General features: G+C 40.9%; 1 protein-coding gene across 1 annotated transcript in view; it reads right to left on the bottom strand.

Annotated features, from left to right (window-relative positions):
- GRIK1 (glutamate ionotropic receptor kainate type subunit 1) overlaps positions 1-16,402 on the bottom strand; it is a 380,233-nt gene that overhangs the window by 135,296 nt on the left and 228,535 nt on the right. The window contains exon 3 of the mRNA XM_023517450.1: positions 13,213-13,470. Within this exon, the coding sequence (XP_023373218.1) occupies positions 13,213-13,470 (258 nt within the window). The remainder of the gene's footprint in view (positions 1-13,212; positions 13,471-16,402) is intronic.

Here is a 16,402-nt window from a genome sequence, read left to right as displayed (position 1 = left end):
GTTGATCAAAAAAAAGTAAAAAGAAGAATATACTTACGGTGCTTTAGACTTCTTTTGAAAATAATTTAATGAATTATCTTTAAAAATTATGAAGGCACATCAAAGATCCTCTCATGGCACACTGGGTGAAAATCACTGCTCTGGACACACAAGCCTCGTTGGGTTTCCCCACTCAGTTGATTAGCATGAGATCATACCCTTTTTGTCCAAACATATTTCTACATGGTACTCTCTTGTGCCTAAGAGATATAGGATTCCACCACTCAGGGCTAGACAAGGAGCCTCCCCATTCTCTAGGCCCAGGGGAGCTCAGAGGTCAGATCCCCATTTCCAGGCACAAGCAGATTCCCTTTTTCAGGACACACCCTCTGGCCTCTGATAAGATCATGAACAAAGCAGCCTATGATGGTTTGTTGAGTGGTTCCACCTTGCATAAGAGCACACACCCTAATCCCTTCTCAGGGACAAAGACTGCAAAGGACATGATAACCTCCTCCTAGTGGAGGAGAAACTACATTCATTGATTTGTTAATGCACCCATTTCCACCTACCAACTACCAGCCCTATGTGATGCTCTACACCTAATACCCCTAGATAAAAGAGCCCATGTGGAGACTTCTGAGAGAGTTCTTCAGTTCCTTTCCCCTTCCAGAAGCTCTGGTGCTTTTTACTTTTTCTGTATTCCTTTCTAACTTCTAATAAAAATCCTATCTAACCACTGATCTGTGGTCCGTGGGTTCATTCTTTGAATCCCCGAGACCAAGGACCTACTGAAGAGGGAAATTCTGGTATCACAAGCATAAAAATTGACAATTTCCCCTGTATGTTTGGGTATTTCTTTCTGAAGGCTCCCATATGTATACATTAAATAAATAGTATGTCTTTTCTCCAATTAACTTTCCTTTTTAAAGTCAGTTTTTCAGCAAACTTTCAGAAGGCGAGGGAGAACTTTCTCTTGGCTCCTACAAAATCGAATTGCAGGGTAGTCACTGTGCAGTTTCCTGCATGGGATCATCATATGAGAGTGTGGTTATAACAAGGAAGGTCCTGGTTCTTAGGCAATTCACATTAACGTATTTACGGGTGAAAAGGTGTTTGCAACTTACTTTCAGATGGGTCAGTGGTGCTACTGCTTTGTACTATTTTTATTGCTGCTGAAGTTGTTTTTCTATTGAGAGAATGACAGAGCACTAAAGCCGGTGTGACCAAATGGTAACAACTAGGGCGTCCAGATGAAGGGGGTACAGGAGTTTACTGTGCATTCCTTGCAACTTTTCTCTAAGTTCAAACCTTTCCAAATAACCCCCCTCCCCAAAATGTGCAGATGTAAAAGAATATTCTAAGAGCTTCCTTTCCTCCCCAACCCCAGGAATGCAATTGGAAATGTGCCTTTGATTTGAAAAGTGTTTTAGAGAAAGACACCTGTTTCTTTCATACGAATTTGAACTGGCCTCTACACATTGAGACAACTTTCAAAAATGTCCAAACGGCCCATTCTAAACACTTGCTTTGGCTGCCTTTCCACTAATGGGGCTCAGCTATAACACGGAAAAATGCTAATTTACATGCACATCCCGTGACTCGTGCAACAGGGAAAGCATATGGTACAGAGAGGGAAAAAAAGAAAACTCTGTTATTTTTAGTGAGTGTATAAAATTTCCTATGCCTTCTCTTTAAATAATAATAAACTTTGCTATTCAGATTGTCCCTGTTTATGAAGTATGCTACATGTCTTATAAATAGCTCACTACACCTTAGAATATCCACTGAGGTGAAGAGGTGTCAATGCTATTTTACAGTGAGGAAAGTGAGGCACAGGGAGGTTAATTGTTTGGATCAGCCCTGAAAATGGGTCACAAGTGCCAGGAATTGGAAGAAACCTTAAGGTCAGGGCCCTACTTGATGTAGGAATCTCTTCTACACAGCCGCTGCTGAACACCTCTCAGCGTGAAAAATTCTCTACCTTACATTGCAGTCCAATCCATGTCTGGACAGCTTTAGTTGTATTTAATGAGTCTCAGTTCAAAAGAAAAGTACCTATGTTTTCTTGAGTCTTAATCCAATTCCCCGATTGTTAGACCACAGCAGTGGGTTTGACGGTATAAAAACGGGTATAATAAGCCACTGGGACGCAAAGATCAGGTGGCACCCTTTAAATGTTAATTTCTTCTTCATATGAAATTAGAAACATACAAAATGGCATTTCACTAACGTGTTGGTATATTAATATACCCAAATCTAATAGGATTTTTACGGGGATCTGTGCATAAATTGGGCATCCCTAGAGGACAGGAAAAATCAGAACTAAGAAATGGAGATGGGTGAGTAAATTACCTGGGGAAATGGAGTACTTTTAAGTCAGACTTTCATACATTTGAGTTTTTCAAAAGTGCAACAAAATGGCTAGATGGAGTCTTTGCAAAAGAAAAATTATGTTCCTTGATGGTGAAGGACCTCAAAGAAAAATCTAGTCAAAAATTTGAAATTAACTGTGTTGCAGTCAGCTCCACCAGGATATCTGGTCCTAAATTCTGGTTACTATCAACAGTAGTAAAAACCTAAAAATAACTGAAAGAGTGGAATTAGAATGTTCCTAACACAAAGAAATGTTAAAACTCTGAGGTGGGGCCGGGCCCGGTGGCAGAGGTGGGTGGATCGCCTGAGCTCACAGGTTGCAGACCAGCCTGAACAAGTGCGAGACCCTGTCTCTGTAAATAGCCGGGTGTTGTGGCAGGTGCCTGTCGTCCCGGCTATTCGGGAGGCACTATGAGGTGATGGATACCCCAATTACCCTGATTTGATTAATTCACATTATATGCCTGTATCAAAATATCACCTATATCCTAGGAAGATATATAACTATTATGTATATATAATAACTAAAAAATTGAAGAAAATAATACATGTGGCATGCCATATCTAAAGATTGACTTCCTAAGCAGAATTCTGAAAATATGAATAAATTCTAGTCAAGGTACAAGAGTTGGGAGAATTCGAAAAGTAGGAAAGAGTGGGGTGGGGGGAAGGAACTGTAATTCATTGTTTTGTTGGTGCTGAGCGCCAAGGACTTCCCATCCCTCTGCTACTTCAGCAGAAGCTGTGGAAAGACAAGAGCAGAAGCGTCGCGGCCAGCACAGTAGTTGAAATAACATGCTGAGTAGCGGGGAGTGGTGACCGGGGAAGGTGAAGAGATCTGGTTATTGTTTTATTCAGTAGTAACTGTGTACAGAATATCTTCCATGTCAGCGTGGTTATCCACGCCCAAATGTCAGTTTTCTTTAGTTAGAATTGCAGGCTTCTATGAAGATTCTTGGCTCTGGACAACATACTCTTTCTGTTTTCTTTGGGAAGAGGGAAGGAAATGTAACAGCTATAAATAATTAAGTGACTATTTTCATATAGCTCCAAAAGCAGCCATTTCGTATATTCGCAGGAAGGCTGAGCACATGAAATTAGTTAATCCTCTAAAGTATTTTGAAAAGTGTGAGACACGCAGTACATCAGAGGTCAGTTACTGTTACTTTTTGAGATTTTCATTTTACTCTTTTTTAAGATTATTTATTTATTTATTTATTTTTGAGACAGAGTCTCACTTTCTTGCCCTCAGTAGAGTGCAGTGGCATCACAGCTCACAGCAACCTCAAACTCTTGGGCTTAAGCAGTTCTCTTGCCTCAGCCTCCCAAACAGCTGGGACTACTGGTGCCCGCCCGCCACATGCCCAGCTAGCAGTTTTCATTTCAAACGTATTTGCCTTCAGAGTTTATTGTTTCTTTCAATGACTGACATTCTCAGGCATGTGGATCTCATTTTAAACTAATCCCCACTGTAAAGCTTGAAGACCCTGTTTGAAGTGATGACTAACGTGAAGTGATGACTAAGTGATGATAAGGATGACTCCTTATCATAGGCTGAATTTTAGAAATCTTGTGAATGTAAAGTGTTGAGGGAAATAACTTTAGGTGAATGTAGATGAACAGACAAACAAGGCTCCCACAGGCATGTGCTGTGAATCCAGGGCGAGCTGCATCTGTTTGGAACTGATTTCCTTGATGTAAGAAGCATGCAGCTCCATCCATATGCTAAGAACTCTCAAATTTGTATCTCGAGCCCAGACCACCTTACTGACCTCCAGACTCTCATCTGTATTTGGATGTTTAGCAGATGTCTGAAACTCAAATTGAACACATTCTTGGGTAAAGTCTTGATGCCACTCTCATCCTCCCAGACTAGTTCCACTATGACCTTCTTCCTTTCAGGTGATGGTAGCTCCATACTTTAACTCAGAACAAAACTTTAGAGTCATCTCTGAACCCTCTCTTCTTTTCCTCTCTCCTAATATCTGGCTCAGGATATTATTACTGTTTTTATATTATTATTATTTTGGATTTATTTTTTATACTTGAACCTGAAGGCATAAATTAAACTATAACCTGCCTCACCAATGCCACGGCATAAATATTTTCTAAGACTGGAACATGGTCTTCCTGTTCATATGCACCATTTAAAAATAAACTTAATATATGGTGCTCGTCTCATGGGTAAGGAACACAGTATGTTTCCTTGATATATGACATAATTGAAACAGTGGGAAGAACTTTGATATTTTAGAGGAGTTTTCAGTAGGAGGAAATATGTTTCCTCTCTTCCCTACTAAATAAGCTAATCTCATGAGGCAAGTTTCTAGAACCTGAGATCCTCTAAGTTTCTCGGATAACAGAGTTTCTTAAATCAAAATATGTTTCATGCAGACCCAGAGGCAGTGCTGGGTATTTAATAAGAAATGGTAAGAGAGTCAAATGATAAATAAAATGCACGCAGGTGAAATCATCCATGATGACATTTGGACATTTTCCTCCAAGACCCTATGATGCTTAACTAATCATTAGAACACACTCCAATGTCACCACACAAATAGAGACAAAGGAAGGCCATGGACGCCCGGTAAAGCTGGCATGTGGAGAGCAAGCTCAGGAACTTATGTAGCTCTACATTCAGAATATTTGCAGAACCTGCCCATAGCTCATTCCTCTACTGTATCACCTCTATCTCCTCCTGCTAATCTCTTACTATGCCAGATTAAACTTTGTCATAGGTATGAATACACCTAAGTCTCCACTGGGGGTCTTGGATCGTATCTCCCTTGGATGAGGAGGGACTGTTGTAGAATGCATACCTGATCCTGTCACCTCTCTGCACACACTGTTTAATGGTTTCCCCTTGCAGGAGATCAGAAGCTCCTCAGTGGTCTACAAAGCCCTCCCTGACCTACAAGGTCCTCCTCTCTGACCTTCTTTTTCTATCTCCCTTCCCCTCTCATTCTGATCCAACTACACTGGCCTCCTTGCTGTTTCTCTGATGTACCAGGCACACTCACACCTTACACACTAGCTGTTGTCTCAGGCTAGAATCTTCTCTCGGGTGCCAGGTGGCTCACTTCCTCAGCTCCTTCAAGTCTGAGCTCAAACCTCATCTGTGCAATGTGACATGACCTTTAACTCTGCAGATCACATTCTGGCTTCCAGAGTCCCCTCCTCCTGCTCTATTTTTCCTTTTTCCATAGCACTTACCACCTTTTAAAAATATAATTCGTTTTATACAGAATGAAAAAATGGTTTGTTATTTATTCCCATAGAACTTATATTCCTTGAAGTCAGGGGTTTCTATCAGTTTTAATCATTAATATATTTCAAGATCTTAGTGCAATGTCTGGTATATGGGGAGTCCTTCACAAATATTTGTAGCATGACAAAATCTGACAGCATTAGTGGAGGTGAAGAAACATTTGCTCCATCAAAACGGAACTGTGCAAAGGCAATTTGGATCTTAAAAAACTGATTTACCAGCAATATTGGACACATGGGATCATATCAAGCTAAAAAGCTTCTGCACAGCAAAGGAAATAATCAACAAAATGAAGAGACAACCCATAGAATAAAAGAAAATATTTGCAAACTACCTATCTGATGAGGTATTAATAACTAGAATATATAGGAAGCTCCAACAACTCAATAGAAAAAAATCAAATAATTCAATTAAAAAGAGAGCAAAGTAGGTAAATAAGATATTTCTCAAAAGAAGACATACAAATAGGGTGGCACCTGTGGCTCAAAGGAGTAGGGCGCCGGCCCCATATGCCAGAGGTGGCGGGTTCAAAAACTGCAAAAAAAAAAAAAAAGAAAAAAGAAAAAAAGAAGACATATGAATAACCAACAACCAACAAGTATCTGAAAAATGCTCAAATTATTAGCCAAGAGAGAAATGCAAATCAAAACTTCAATGAGATGTCATCTCACTCCAGTTAAAATGGTTTTTAAGAAAAAGAAGGCAATGAGAAATGCTGGCAAGAATGTAGAGAAAGGGGAACCCTCATTCCCTGTTGGTGGGAAAGGAAATTAGTACAACCACTATGGAGAAGGGTACGGAGGTTTCTCAAATAGTTAAAGCTAGAACTGACATAGGTCTTGCCTAGGAATACTATTAAAATGAATAACTACAATAAAAGTAGAACTACCATATAACTGTGACATTCCATTTCTTAGGTTTATATCCAAAAGAAGGAAATTCAGCCTATTGAGAAAATATCTTCCCTCTCCTACATTCACTGCAGCACTACTCACCACGGCCAAGGTTTGGAATCAGTCTGAATGCCCATCAGTGGATGAATGAATAAAGAAATTGAAATACATATATGCAATGGAATATTATATATATAGCCATAAAAAGAGAATGAAATTCTTCCAATTGCAACAACATGGATGGAACTGGAGAATATTATGTTTACTGAAACAAGCCAGGTACAGAAAGACAAATCTCACATATTCTTGCTCATGTTTGGGGGCTAAATATTAAAAACAATTGGTCTCATGGAGACAGAGAGCAGAATGGTGTTTACTGGAGGCTGGAAAAGCTTGCAGAGAGAGGGGTATACACCAAGGATGGTTAATGTGTGCAAAATATAGCTAGTTAGATAGAATGAACAGTACTTGATAGCACAACAAAGTGATTCGAATCAACAATGAATTAGGGTATGTGTACTTTAAAATCAATAAAAGAGTGGAATTGGAAATGCTAAAAGCCTGAGGTGATGGGCATCCCAATTGCCCTTATTTCATTAATTCACACTGTATGCCTGTATCTAAATCATCACATGTACCCTTTACGACTATTATGTCCCCATAATAGGGCAAACTCTCAGGCTCTGCAGGAATCCTCATTAATGTGATCCTGGGCTTCAACTCTTCCAGGATCAGAGAGCTAAATCCTTTAGGAAGAGATGCATTCCATCCTCAGAGAGCTCAAGTGGTGGAAGAAAGCTGTTTCCCTCGATCCTTCACCCCCTCGTGTCCAAGAAAGCCCCCAAACTTAGCCAAATCTTCTCCCACTTCAGTGAGCTTCAGACATTTGTTGACAGTAGCCACCTATCTTCTTTTTTTCCTTTGCAGCCTAAGCAGTTAGGTTGTTTTGACCTAACTCAAGTATTTTGTACATGGATGTTCTCAGTGTCTACATATCTACAAGGGCGATGTGGATTTGGGGAGGCAGGCCTATCCACAGTTTACACTGTAGGACAGGTAAGTTCTTATTTCAAGCACCCTGTTTCTTCTTTTGCTTACGTCTCCCCAGTATAACCTCTGTAAGTTGACCACCCAAGGGATCATAACAAACTTGCCAACATACAGAGGTGGTCAACGTAAGGAACTAGGCGTACTGTACTTGATACGTACATGTGGTGCACGTCTCATCTATGGAAATTAGGTCTACTTAGGAAGTTGGTCTATGTAGGAAGGTGGTCAATTATAGAGGTTCTACTGTAATTTTAGCCTAAATATTTAAGGAGACCTATAATAATGATTTAAGATATTTTCCTTCTTTTACCTATTTACATACAGAAATCCTTCAAGATATGGAAGTCTTTGAATGGTGGGGTTCAACATAGTCCACCAAGAGATGGTTATTTTGGCTCAGAGTCTTTGCACGAGCTGTTGCCTCTGATTGATAATCTGAAGTGTTCTCCCTCAGTTATCCACATCAGCGGTTCTCAACCTGTGGATCACGATCCACAGGAACTGTATTAAAGGGTTGTGGCATTAGGAAGGTTGAGAACCACTGATCTACATACATGGTTTTATCTGTATCCTCTCAATTGTTACTCAACTGTTATCTTTTAATGAGGGCTGGTATCATTACTTAAAACTGCAAACTCGATCTACACCTCCAGCTTTCCAAATGCCATTTGCTGCTTTATTTTTCATCATAACATGTATTATCATCTATTATGCTAAATATTTACTCATATATTTTGTTCATTAGACAAATGGACTATGGGTTCCTTGAGGTCAGAGATGTTTTTGTGTGTGGTTTATCCCCAGTGCTTAAAATAATGTCTGGAAGTCAATGTTTATAAAACAAGGGAATCTCTCTCTCTCTCATCTACCATAATTCTATCATTGTTTATCTATCTGACCTATCATCTATCTATTAACTCAGGGGTTCAGACAAAACCATGAAGTGGATTTTTCTTATTCATTCACAAAAAAAAAAAAAAAAAAGCTAGACAGAAGGTGTGCATTTTTTTCATGTTTTGCCAATGAAATTTGGATTAGCACTGGCTTATTTGGAACCAGATCTTTGTGCTGACTGCAGGGATAATTGCTTAACCAAGTGTAAGCAAACACTTTGAAATCCTACCCTCCCTGGCGTGCAACGTTCAATGCTTTTATTGCCTTTTAAGAAAGCCAATCTTAAAATGTGCTGTGATCAGTTTAAGGTAAGTGGCAACGTTTTAAGTACTTATTACCCATTAGCACTGTTAGGGGCTCAGATAATACTCCCAAGTATTGGCCTTTAGGGTGCTGAGTACTTTGAAATAAAGGGGATTGGAAAATCTCAAATGCCATTTCTACATGCCTATTCATTCTTCACTGAAACTAAGCATAGAATTAGAAAGATTCCCCTGAGTTCTTGGGGGGACTCATTTTTGAATACCCATGTCATATAAAACTTGGATCAAATAACATTGTTTTGCTTTCCTGTTGCTGACTTGTTTTTTTGTTATAGGAGTGTCAGCTGTGATCCTTCTGATGGGTGAGGAAACACACTGCTTCACAACACCTGTTTATGAAATGAACCAGGATGTCCCAGGACAAAGCCCAGAGACAACAGGACAAAGGACTAACATTAGTCGATGTGGAAGCTGGAAAGGACAGGTGAGGAGGAGAGAAGCAGAGCATGAGACCTGGATACCCAAAGAAGAAGTTATGAATACGGAGTGAACCTACTTCACACGTGTGCAAAGTTACAACTTAGCTCTTAGTTCAGTATTTTTTTTCTTTTCTTTTTTAAGGCCTCCTTTTAAGTTTAAATCTGGCCCAGCATATGTTTTTGTAAATAAAGGTTTGTTGAACATTTATCTAACATCTGTGGCTACTTTCTTTTTCTTTCTTTCTTTCTTTTATTTGTTGCAGTTTGGCTGGGGCTGGGTTCGAACCCTCCACCCTCCCGTATATGGGACCGGCGCCCCCCTCACTGAGCATCAGGAACCGCCCATTTGTGGCTACTTTCTTGTTATTTCAGCAGAGTGAAGTTTGCAACCAAGAGCACGTGGCCCCAAAGCCCAAGCTGTACATTGTTTGGCTCTTTACAAAAAACAAGTTTGCTGGTCCCAGATGTGGCTGTGGCTACATTTTGCTGAGATTGGCCTTGAGAAAGCTGACACCGCTGAATGTACCCCACACTGCATCTGGGGTTCAGCTTCTCAGCTCTCTTTGATGAGCATGAAAGGACAGAAGCCAGGCCTCTGCCAGGGGTCTAATGAAGCAGAGGGGATTTCCAAGAGGCAGCAATTTCTCATTGTCTAGGGTCACCTCCAAGTACGGGAATCAGAGACAAGTCAGTGACTTGTGGAAAGAGAGAGAAGAGATGAGGCAAGACGAAACTTGACTCCTAAGAGTTCTCTGGAGTCTTTCTGCATCTTAACTTCTGGAGGACAGAATTCTGCCTGCCAGTATTTCGTGAATTGGATTTTGTCCTTAGAGGGATGCACACTGCTCCCATTGACTTCTATGGGAGTAATGGGCCATTTGATCCCAGGACATCTGTGCTGGCTTCAGGCTATTTAACAAACTCCTAAACAAATCCCAATAAAGTCTCTTTAATGGGTACTTAATTTTGATGGGGGGGGGAGGGAGTAGGTGCTGAGCCCACCTAAGTCCTTTCCTTTCCTGCAGGTTTTCTAAGTTTTCTTCTTTTTATGGTGTGGTAATTACCGTAGCCGAGAGCCCTGAGTCTAGTAGTATTAAGCCCATGCAAAGTCAAAAGCTTTCTCCTTTTATTGATCTCAGTTGACCTGTTTACTCTCTGGGTTCCAGTTTAATGGCTTAATTGATTATTCATTTACATTTTTAATGTCTTTGTGGGCAAATTCATTTTAACATGAATCATCTCTAAATTAATAGAGGACACACAAAATCAGTTTGGATCTCCAATTTTAGCAAGTACTTACTGAGCTCAAGTGAATTTAACAGGGAGGAAATGAACACTTCAGCTGTGGGTAAAAGATGGTAGAAATGATGGTTTGATGTGTCTGCTTGGTAAATGGCCCTCCCAGACGTGTGGCTTATCTGACGCCACAGGGTACTTAGGATATCAACTTCTTCCTCACCTGCTAATTGTGTTTGGTCTGAATACAATTTGAAATCTGCAGGGCCCACATCTTTTGTCGAACTATTCCTTAAATCCAGATGTTTCAATATTATTAATTGATTATTAATTGATTTTTCTTTAGATGATCCTACTTTGCTGGAGATGGTAGTGAGAGAAGATTATACCACGGACAGCACACCATAAGGAAAAATAATAGTGTGATTGTATTACCTCGTGAAAATTTCTATTTAACCAAGGTAGGCAACACGTAAGATCTGACTACACTTGTATTTACAATATGATATTCTTACCTCCCGGCTGTCTCTGTATGCTTGTGGAGTTCATTTGATAATGTGTCATTCCTTCCCAGCAAGCAACTGAATCCCTAAATATGCAACTGCCTGTGGCTCATCCTTTCCAGTAAGACTGTTCTGAATATCTTTATAAATTATACACCCAATCCCCTACCACCTTCACTTCTTTCTAAAATGAGATGAGGCATAAGAAAATACATAAATGCATATTTCTAATCATACCAGTCACTTTTATCTGACAATATGAAATGGAACCGAGGAGATGCGCTGCTCGTCCTCCCGGGAATAGTAAGAGCTGGTGCTTGGGGAGAAGGGCAGTGAAAAATGAAATAGCATTTGAAGTTTGAAAGTGCCTCACTTTACTAATTTTTTACTGGTAGTTTTATTAATTCTGTTGCCAAAGTTGTAATCAAAGAAAGGAGCTGATGTCAGTCCTTGGAGAAAATAATTTCAGACTGTCAAGAGTATTATTCCTTCCACATGGAATACTGAATACTTTCCTCTGTGCTGGGCCTGTGATAGCAGATCGCAGACATAAATAAGGTAACAGTCCCATTCTGAGAAGTTCCCAGAGTCACAGACATGTGAACAGATACCAGAAATAGAGCGTGTGATGGGATGCTTCTGTTTGCAAAGTGCTGGTGAATGATCTGTTGGTTTCGGAGAGCTTTCGGGGGAGGCAGAGTGTGAGGACGGTCCTGGAGAATGGGGAGTTCAGAACCGCCAGGACTGTGCTGAGGACTATCCAAAGGGAGGGCCCAGCCTCAGAAAACAGCCAGGAAGAACTGGGGGGTATTTCAGAATGGTGGGCTCTTCATAGCTCCTGTGAGAGAGAGTATAGGCAGTGGAGGGGGCTCGTTCTGGGTTCGTAAAGATGAAAATGGCTGGATGGTGATGAGCTTCGAATTAGAAAGGTTTGAACTTTCTTAGGAACAATGGAGAATCACTGGCTGACTTTAACCTAAGTGAAAGGAGGCTGAACTCTGATAAATACTGAAAACTAGTGTATTTTGCTGTTTATAATATGCACTATTTTGCCCCAAATAAGGATGCACTTTATACCTGGGTAGTACCGCCTGAGAGCAGGGCACCCAGCAGGCCTCCTGGGGCTATTGAGCCCTCCTCCTTGGGCCCACTGGGTGCACAGGGTTCCAGTCGGGGAGGATCCGGGATTCAGTGAGAGCAAGCCTCTGGTGCGGTCAGGGGAGGGGACAGTGGCAGAGCTGGTGAGGCAGGCAGGTGAGGCCATGTGAGATAAGGGCTGAGGCCCAAGTCCCAGGTGCATGGAGGAGCCCAGGAACACCACACAGGCCCTAAGCGACCGGTCTGGATGCTGATGGGCTGAGCAGCCTCAGAAGCTCCCACCCTTCCAGCCATGAATGCGTCCATGTTGGCCACAGCCCCCAGTGGGCTCCTGGGAGAGAGGGAAGGGGCAGCCTTCCCAGAGCAGGCATTTGGAGGAGGGTGGTACAATCTGCATGTTTACCAGGGCAGCGTTAGCTCTCTCAGGAGTGTTTCTCCCAGCCGAGAGCTGGCCATTTTCTCAAGGGGCATTTTCCTGAAAGTTTGGGCCAAAAATATGGTTATAGCTATACACAGGAGGGTGTGATATATGTGGCAAAATACGGTAGAAGGCAGAGCAGGAGGTGCCAGTTATAGCAGCTTTACACAGGGGAGACCCAGACAGAGTGCCTCATGAGGGCCAGGTGTGGGCAGCCACATTTTCACCCTGAGTCCTCCACCGAGCAGGGGGAGCGACACAGCTGCGTTAAGCACTCATCACCAGGGCTCAAAGTCCTGTTCCCAGGACATGCTCCACTGTATTGGTACAATCTCTGCCTGAATCCCTCTTTGTTAACCTTTAGAAATTTTCTAGACATTTACTTATCTACTTATGGCGTTAGAATTGTATTCCACGGTCATTTGCAATTGTGGTCACATTCTTCATAAAGAGAGCAAAAATTAAATTACATCTTTAGTATATTCTGATTGGATCACAACATATATCAATAAGGTAATATTTCTTTCAACAAATCCCCCTAAGCTGGATGATAAAAGAATCATTAAAAAGGATCAAGGAACCAAAAGAAATATGATTAGATGCCCATGGCATTCCTAAATGACTTCATAAGGCTTATTTGTATATAAGACAGCATTTTCACACACTCCATCAGACCAGTCTGCTGCCATTGAACACTTCAGTTCCCTTGGTTCAGAGCATAGCCAGCCAGGTGAGGTCTTGTGCGAGTCTCATACCTGTGCTGTCTTCATACACCACGGTCACTGTTTTCCAGTTGTAATAGAGGACCAGATCCAGGATCGCCCTGCTGATAGCCGTGTAATCTGGGTAAAGGTTGATGTAAAATAAGTCTTTGTTGTCCACCGAGGGGTGCTTCCAGCGTGTCTGTATGTGTGGAACTTCAAGAGCATTGCAGATGGACTGCACGGCACTGACCGAGGAGCTGTGGGAAGGGCCAAAGAGAGCAGCCACACCGAGAGCCAGCTGGTCACACGCTGTCCAGGGCAAGAAGGGGATGGGGAGAGAGGACAGGGCAGGGTGAGAGAAAGAGTTCTGTGAATTTAATTGTTTCTTTCATGATTCCACTTTTTGATTTAACCATTAAAAAATCTCCTAAACTCCCCATTTGCACATGGAGGAAAGATGCTTGGTCCAACGTCCAATATTCTTTTTTTTTGGCCGGGAACCTGCCACCACCTCCGGTATATGCGGCTGGCGCCCTACTCCTTTGAGCCACAGGCACCACCCTTATTCTTTTTTTTTTATTTTAAGATTTCAGATTAATATGAGGGTACAAACTATTAGGTTACATTGCTTGTGTTTGTTAGGTAGATTCCAGGTTGTAGTTGAGCCCTTAACCCAGGGAGTGTGCTGTATACCCTTACATTGTGGGCATTAGGTGAGAGCACACCAAACCCCTTCCTTCCTCTCCTCTTCCTCCTCTCCTCTCCTCTCCCCTTTCCCTCCTTTTCCTCCCCCTTTGAATTTAATTGTGTTTTTCTCTCCTGTGAGTTGCATAGTTGTTGATTGGGTTTCATATTAGTATTAAGTACATTGAATACTTGCTTTTCTATTCTTGTGATCCTTTACTAAGGAGAATGTTCTTCAAAGATGGAGACTTTACAACTTCCAGCATCTCTGAGGTACTAAGATCCTGAGGTACTAAGATTGTAGAACTGATTAGCAATACATCACAGGACCAACTCACTCAAATAAAAATGAGTTGCCAGTCTCACTTCCTTGGCTAGCTAACCAACAAGCCATTTGCCAAATGAATGTCATATTATTTAAGTTTTGTAACATGGCAGGTGGCAATTAAAATATCAATGTGTTACAGAAATCAAAGGAAAGATCCACTGGGTACCTACAAAGTATGTTAGCTCCTGTCTTCCCCAAACTCAGAAAGGAGTTTCAGGCTATTAAAATATTGCAAAAGAATGTTCATAAGTAGTGCTGATATCTAATTCATTATTGACTAATAGACTAGCATTGCTTTAAAGGGATCTTAGAAGGCGTTTGGTGCAACCCACTCTTTCAGAGACAGTAGAGTGGGGCACAGCCACTTTACACTGGGGGAGATCAATCAATCAGCGCTCAGGGGCTCCCGCTCAAAGGCAGGTCTCTTTCTACTTGAGCACCAGCCAGCTGACAGCCTAATGAAAGCCCCATTATGTACTTAAAATTTATTTATAGCATATATTTATTTCTCTCATTTTAAGGTTATATGTACTCATTGAGAGAATGTAGAATACTCAAAATGCAAGTAAGGAGAAAAGTCCCATTACCTTGAGGTAATATTTATTAATGTTTTGGAGAATAAGAATCAGTATATGTATCAGTTTGATACATTTTTTTTTTTTTGGAGAATAAGAATCAGTGTATGTATCAGTTTGATACAATGTTTTTCTTCATTTAACCCGATAGCATGCCTTTCCCCCCAATCATTACTAGTTCTTCAAAAGTCTATTTTTAGTGTCTACAGGGGAGACCATCCCATGGGTATCACGTTTATTTAACCATCCCTATAATATTAAACATTCAAACTGCTCCTCATTTTTGGCTATTTTAAGTCATCTTATAGTACTTACCTCAGGTTTTTATATTTTCCCTATGCATCTTAGTTTAATTTCTCAAAGCAGATGTCTAGTGGTTGAATTACCAGCTATGGCTAAAGGGTATTGATATATTTTAAGTTGTTTTAGATGTACTAACCACATTCCCTTCCAGAAAGGTTGGGACAGTTTATTCATGTAAACTGCCGTCTATTAATCTTATGCTGGTAGGCACGAAATATAAGTTTAAACATATTTTAAAATTTATATTTTGTTTCTATTTTAAAGGAATTTATAACTCCCAAGAGAAAATAATGGAATATAAGAATCAAACAATACCTAAACATATACATGATATTGTGATTTCTATAACGGTGTCATTCTACCAATAAAAATAAGTAAAAGATCTACATGACTCTGTAAAATTATCTGACTTGATTCGCAAAGAATAACTGACGAAGTTTTGAGAGGCATATTGCAGATATCTGAGAGACAGCAACGGTTAACAGTCATTTACAAAGAAAACTTCCTGATACTGTTTCTTTAGCACTGAATCACTACCTCAACCGGGAAGGTGTGTAGTTTTCTGCATTCCGTGCTGTACGTGTAAACTGTCATTGCCTTCAGCAACTTCTTTTCTGGATATGTTTTCATTAGTTAGCAGATAAAATAAGAGCATGGGAGTGTGAGAACTGTTCGTTCATTCAACATGAGCAATGGATGGAGATTCTTGCTAATGTTTAGCTCTGGGATGCTAATATTGCTTGACAGAAAATCAATCTTTTTGATTTTTGTTTGCCAGCAAATTACCAGTTTTAAGAAGCTTGGGGGATGTTTAATTTACAAGTGTGGCAGGTACTTCAGATCACAAGAAAGCTTTCATTTTTTATGTGGGTTGGCGTTTCATAGCTCAATGTGGTTGGTTTTCTAAGTATTTACTCAGCAAGGTGTATGTGTGCTTGTGTGCGTATGCTAGAGAAAGAAGTGATGGATTTATCTCCGCATTACACCAATAATTTATGTGAAGATGGCTTACAACTTTAAAATGCTGTATAAATACAAGGTTTTATTATTTGTTCATAGACAACTTTAACTATACACTGTCTCTAACTCCAGCTGTCTTAAGAAAGAGAAAATATTCTGTGGCTCAGTGAGTAGGATGCAGGCCCCATATTCTGAGGGTGGCAGGTTCAAACCCGGCCCCAGCTGAACTGCAACCAAAAAATAGCCGGGCGTTGTGGTGGGTGCCTGTAATCCCAGCTATTCGGGAAGCTGAGGCAAGAGAATTGCTTAAGCCCAGGAGTTGGAAGTTTCTGTGAGCTGTGTGACGCCATGGCACTCTACCAAGGGCAACAAAAAAGTGAGACTCTGTCTC

The sequence above is a fragment of the Otolemur garnettii genome, unplaced genomic scaffold, assembly GCF_000181295.1.
Source record: "Otolemur garnettii isolate 467f Iridium unplaced genomic scaffold, OtoGar3 scaffold00111, whole genome shotgun sequence".
In the NCBI taxonomy this organism is placed as follows: Eukaryota; Metazoa; Chordata; class Mammalia; order Primates; family Galagidae; genus Otolemur; species Otolemur garnettii.
Note: the sequence above shows the minus strand (reverse complement) of the source record. Positions and strands in the feature narration are given on the sequence as shown.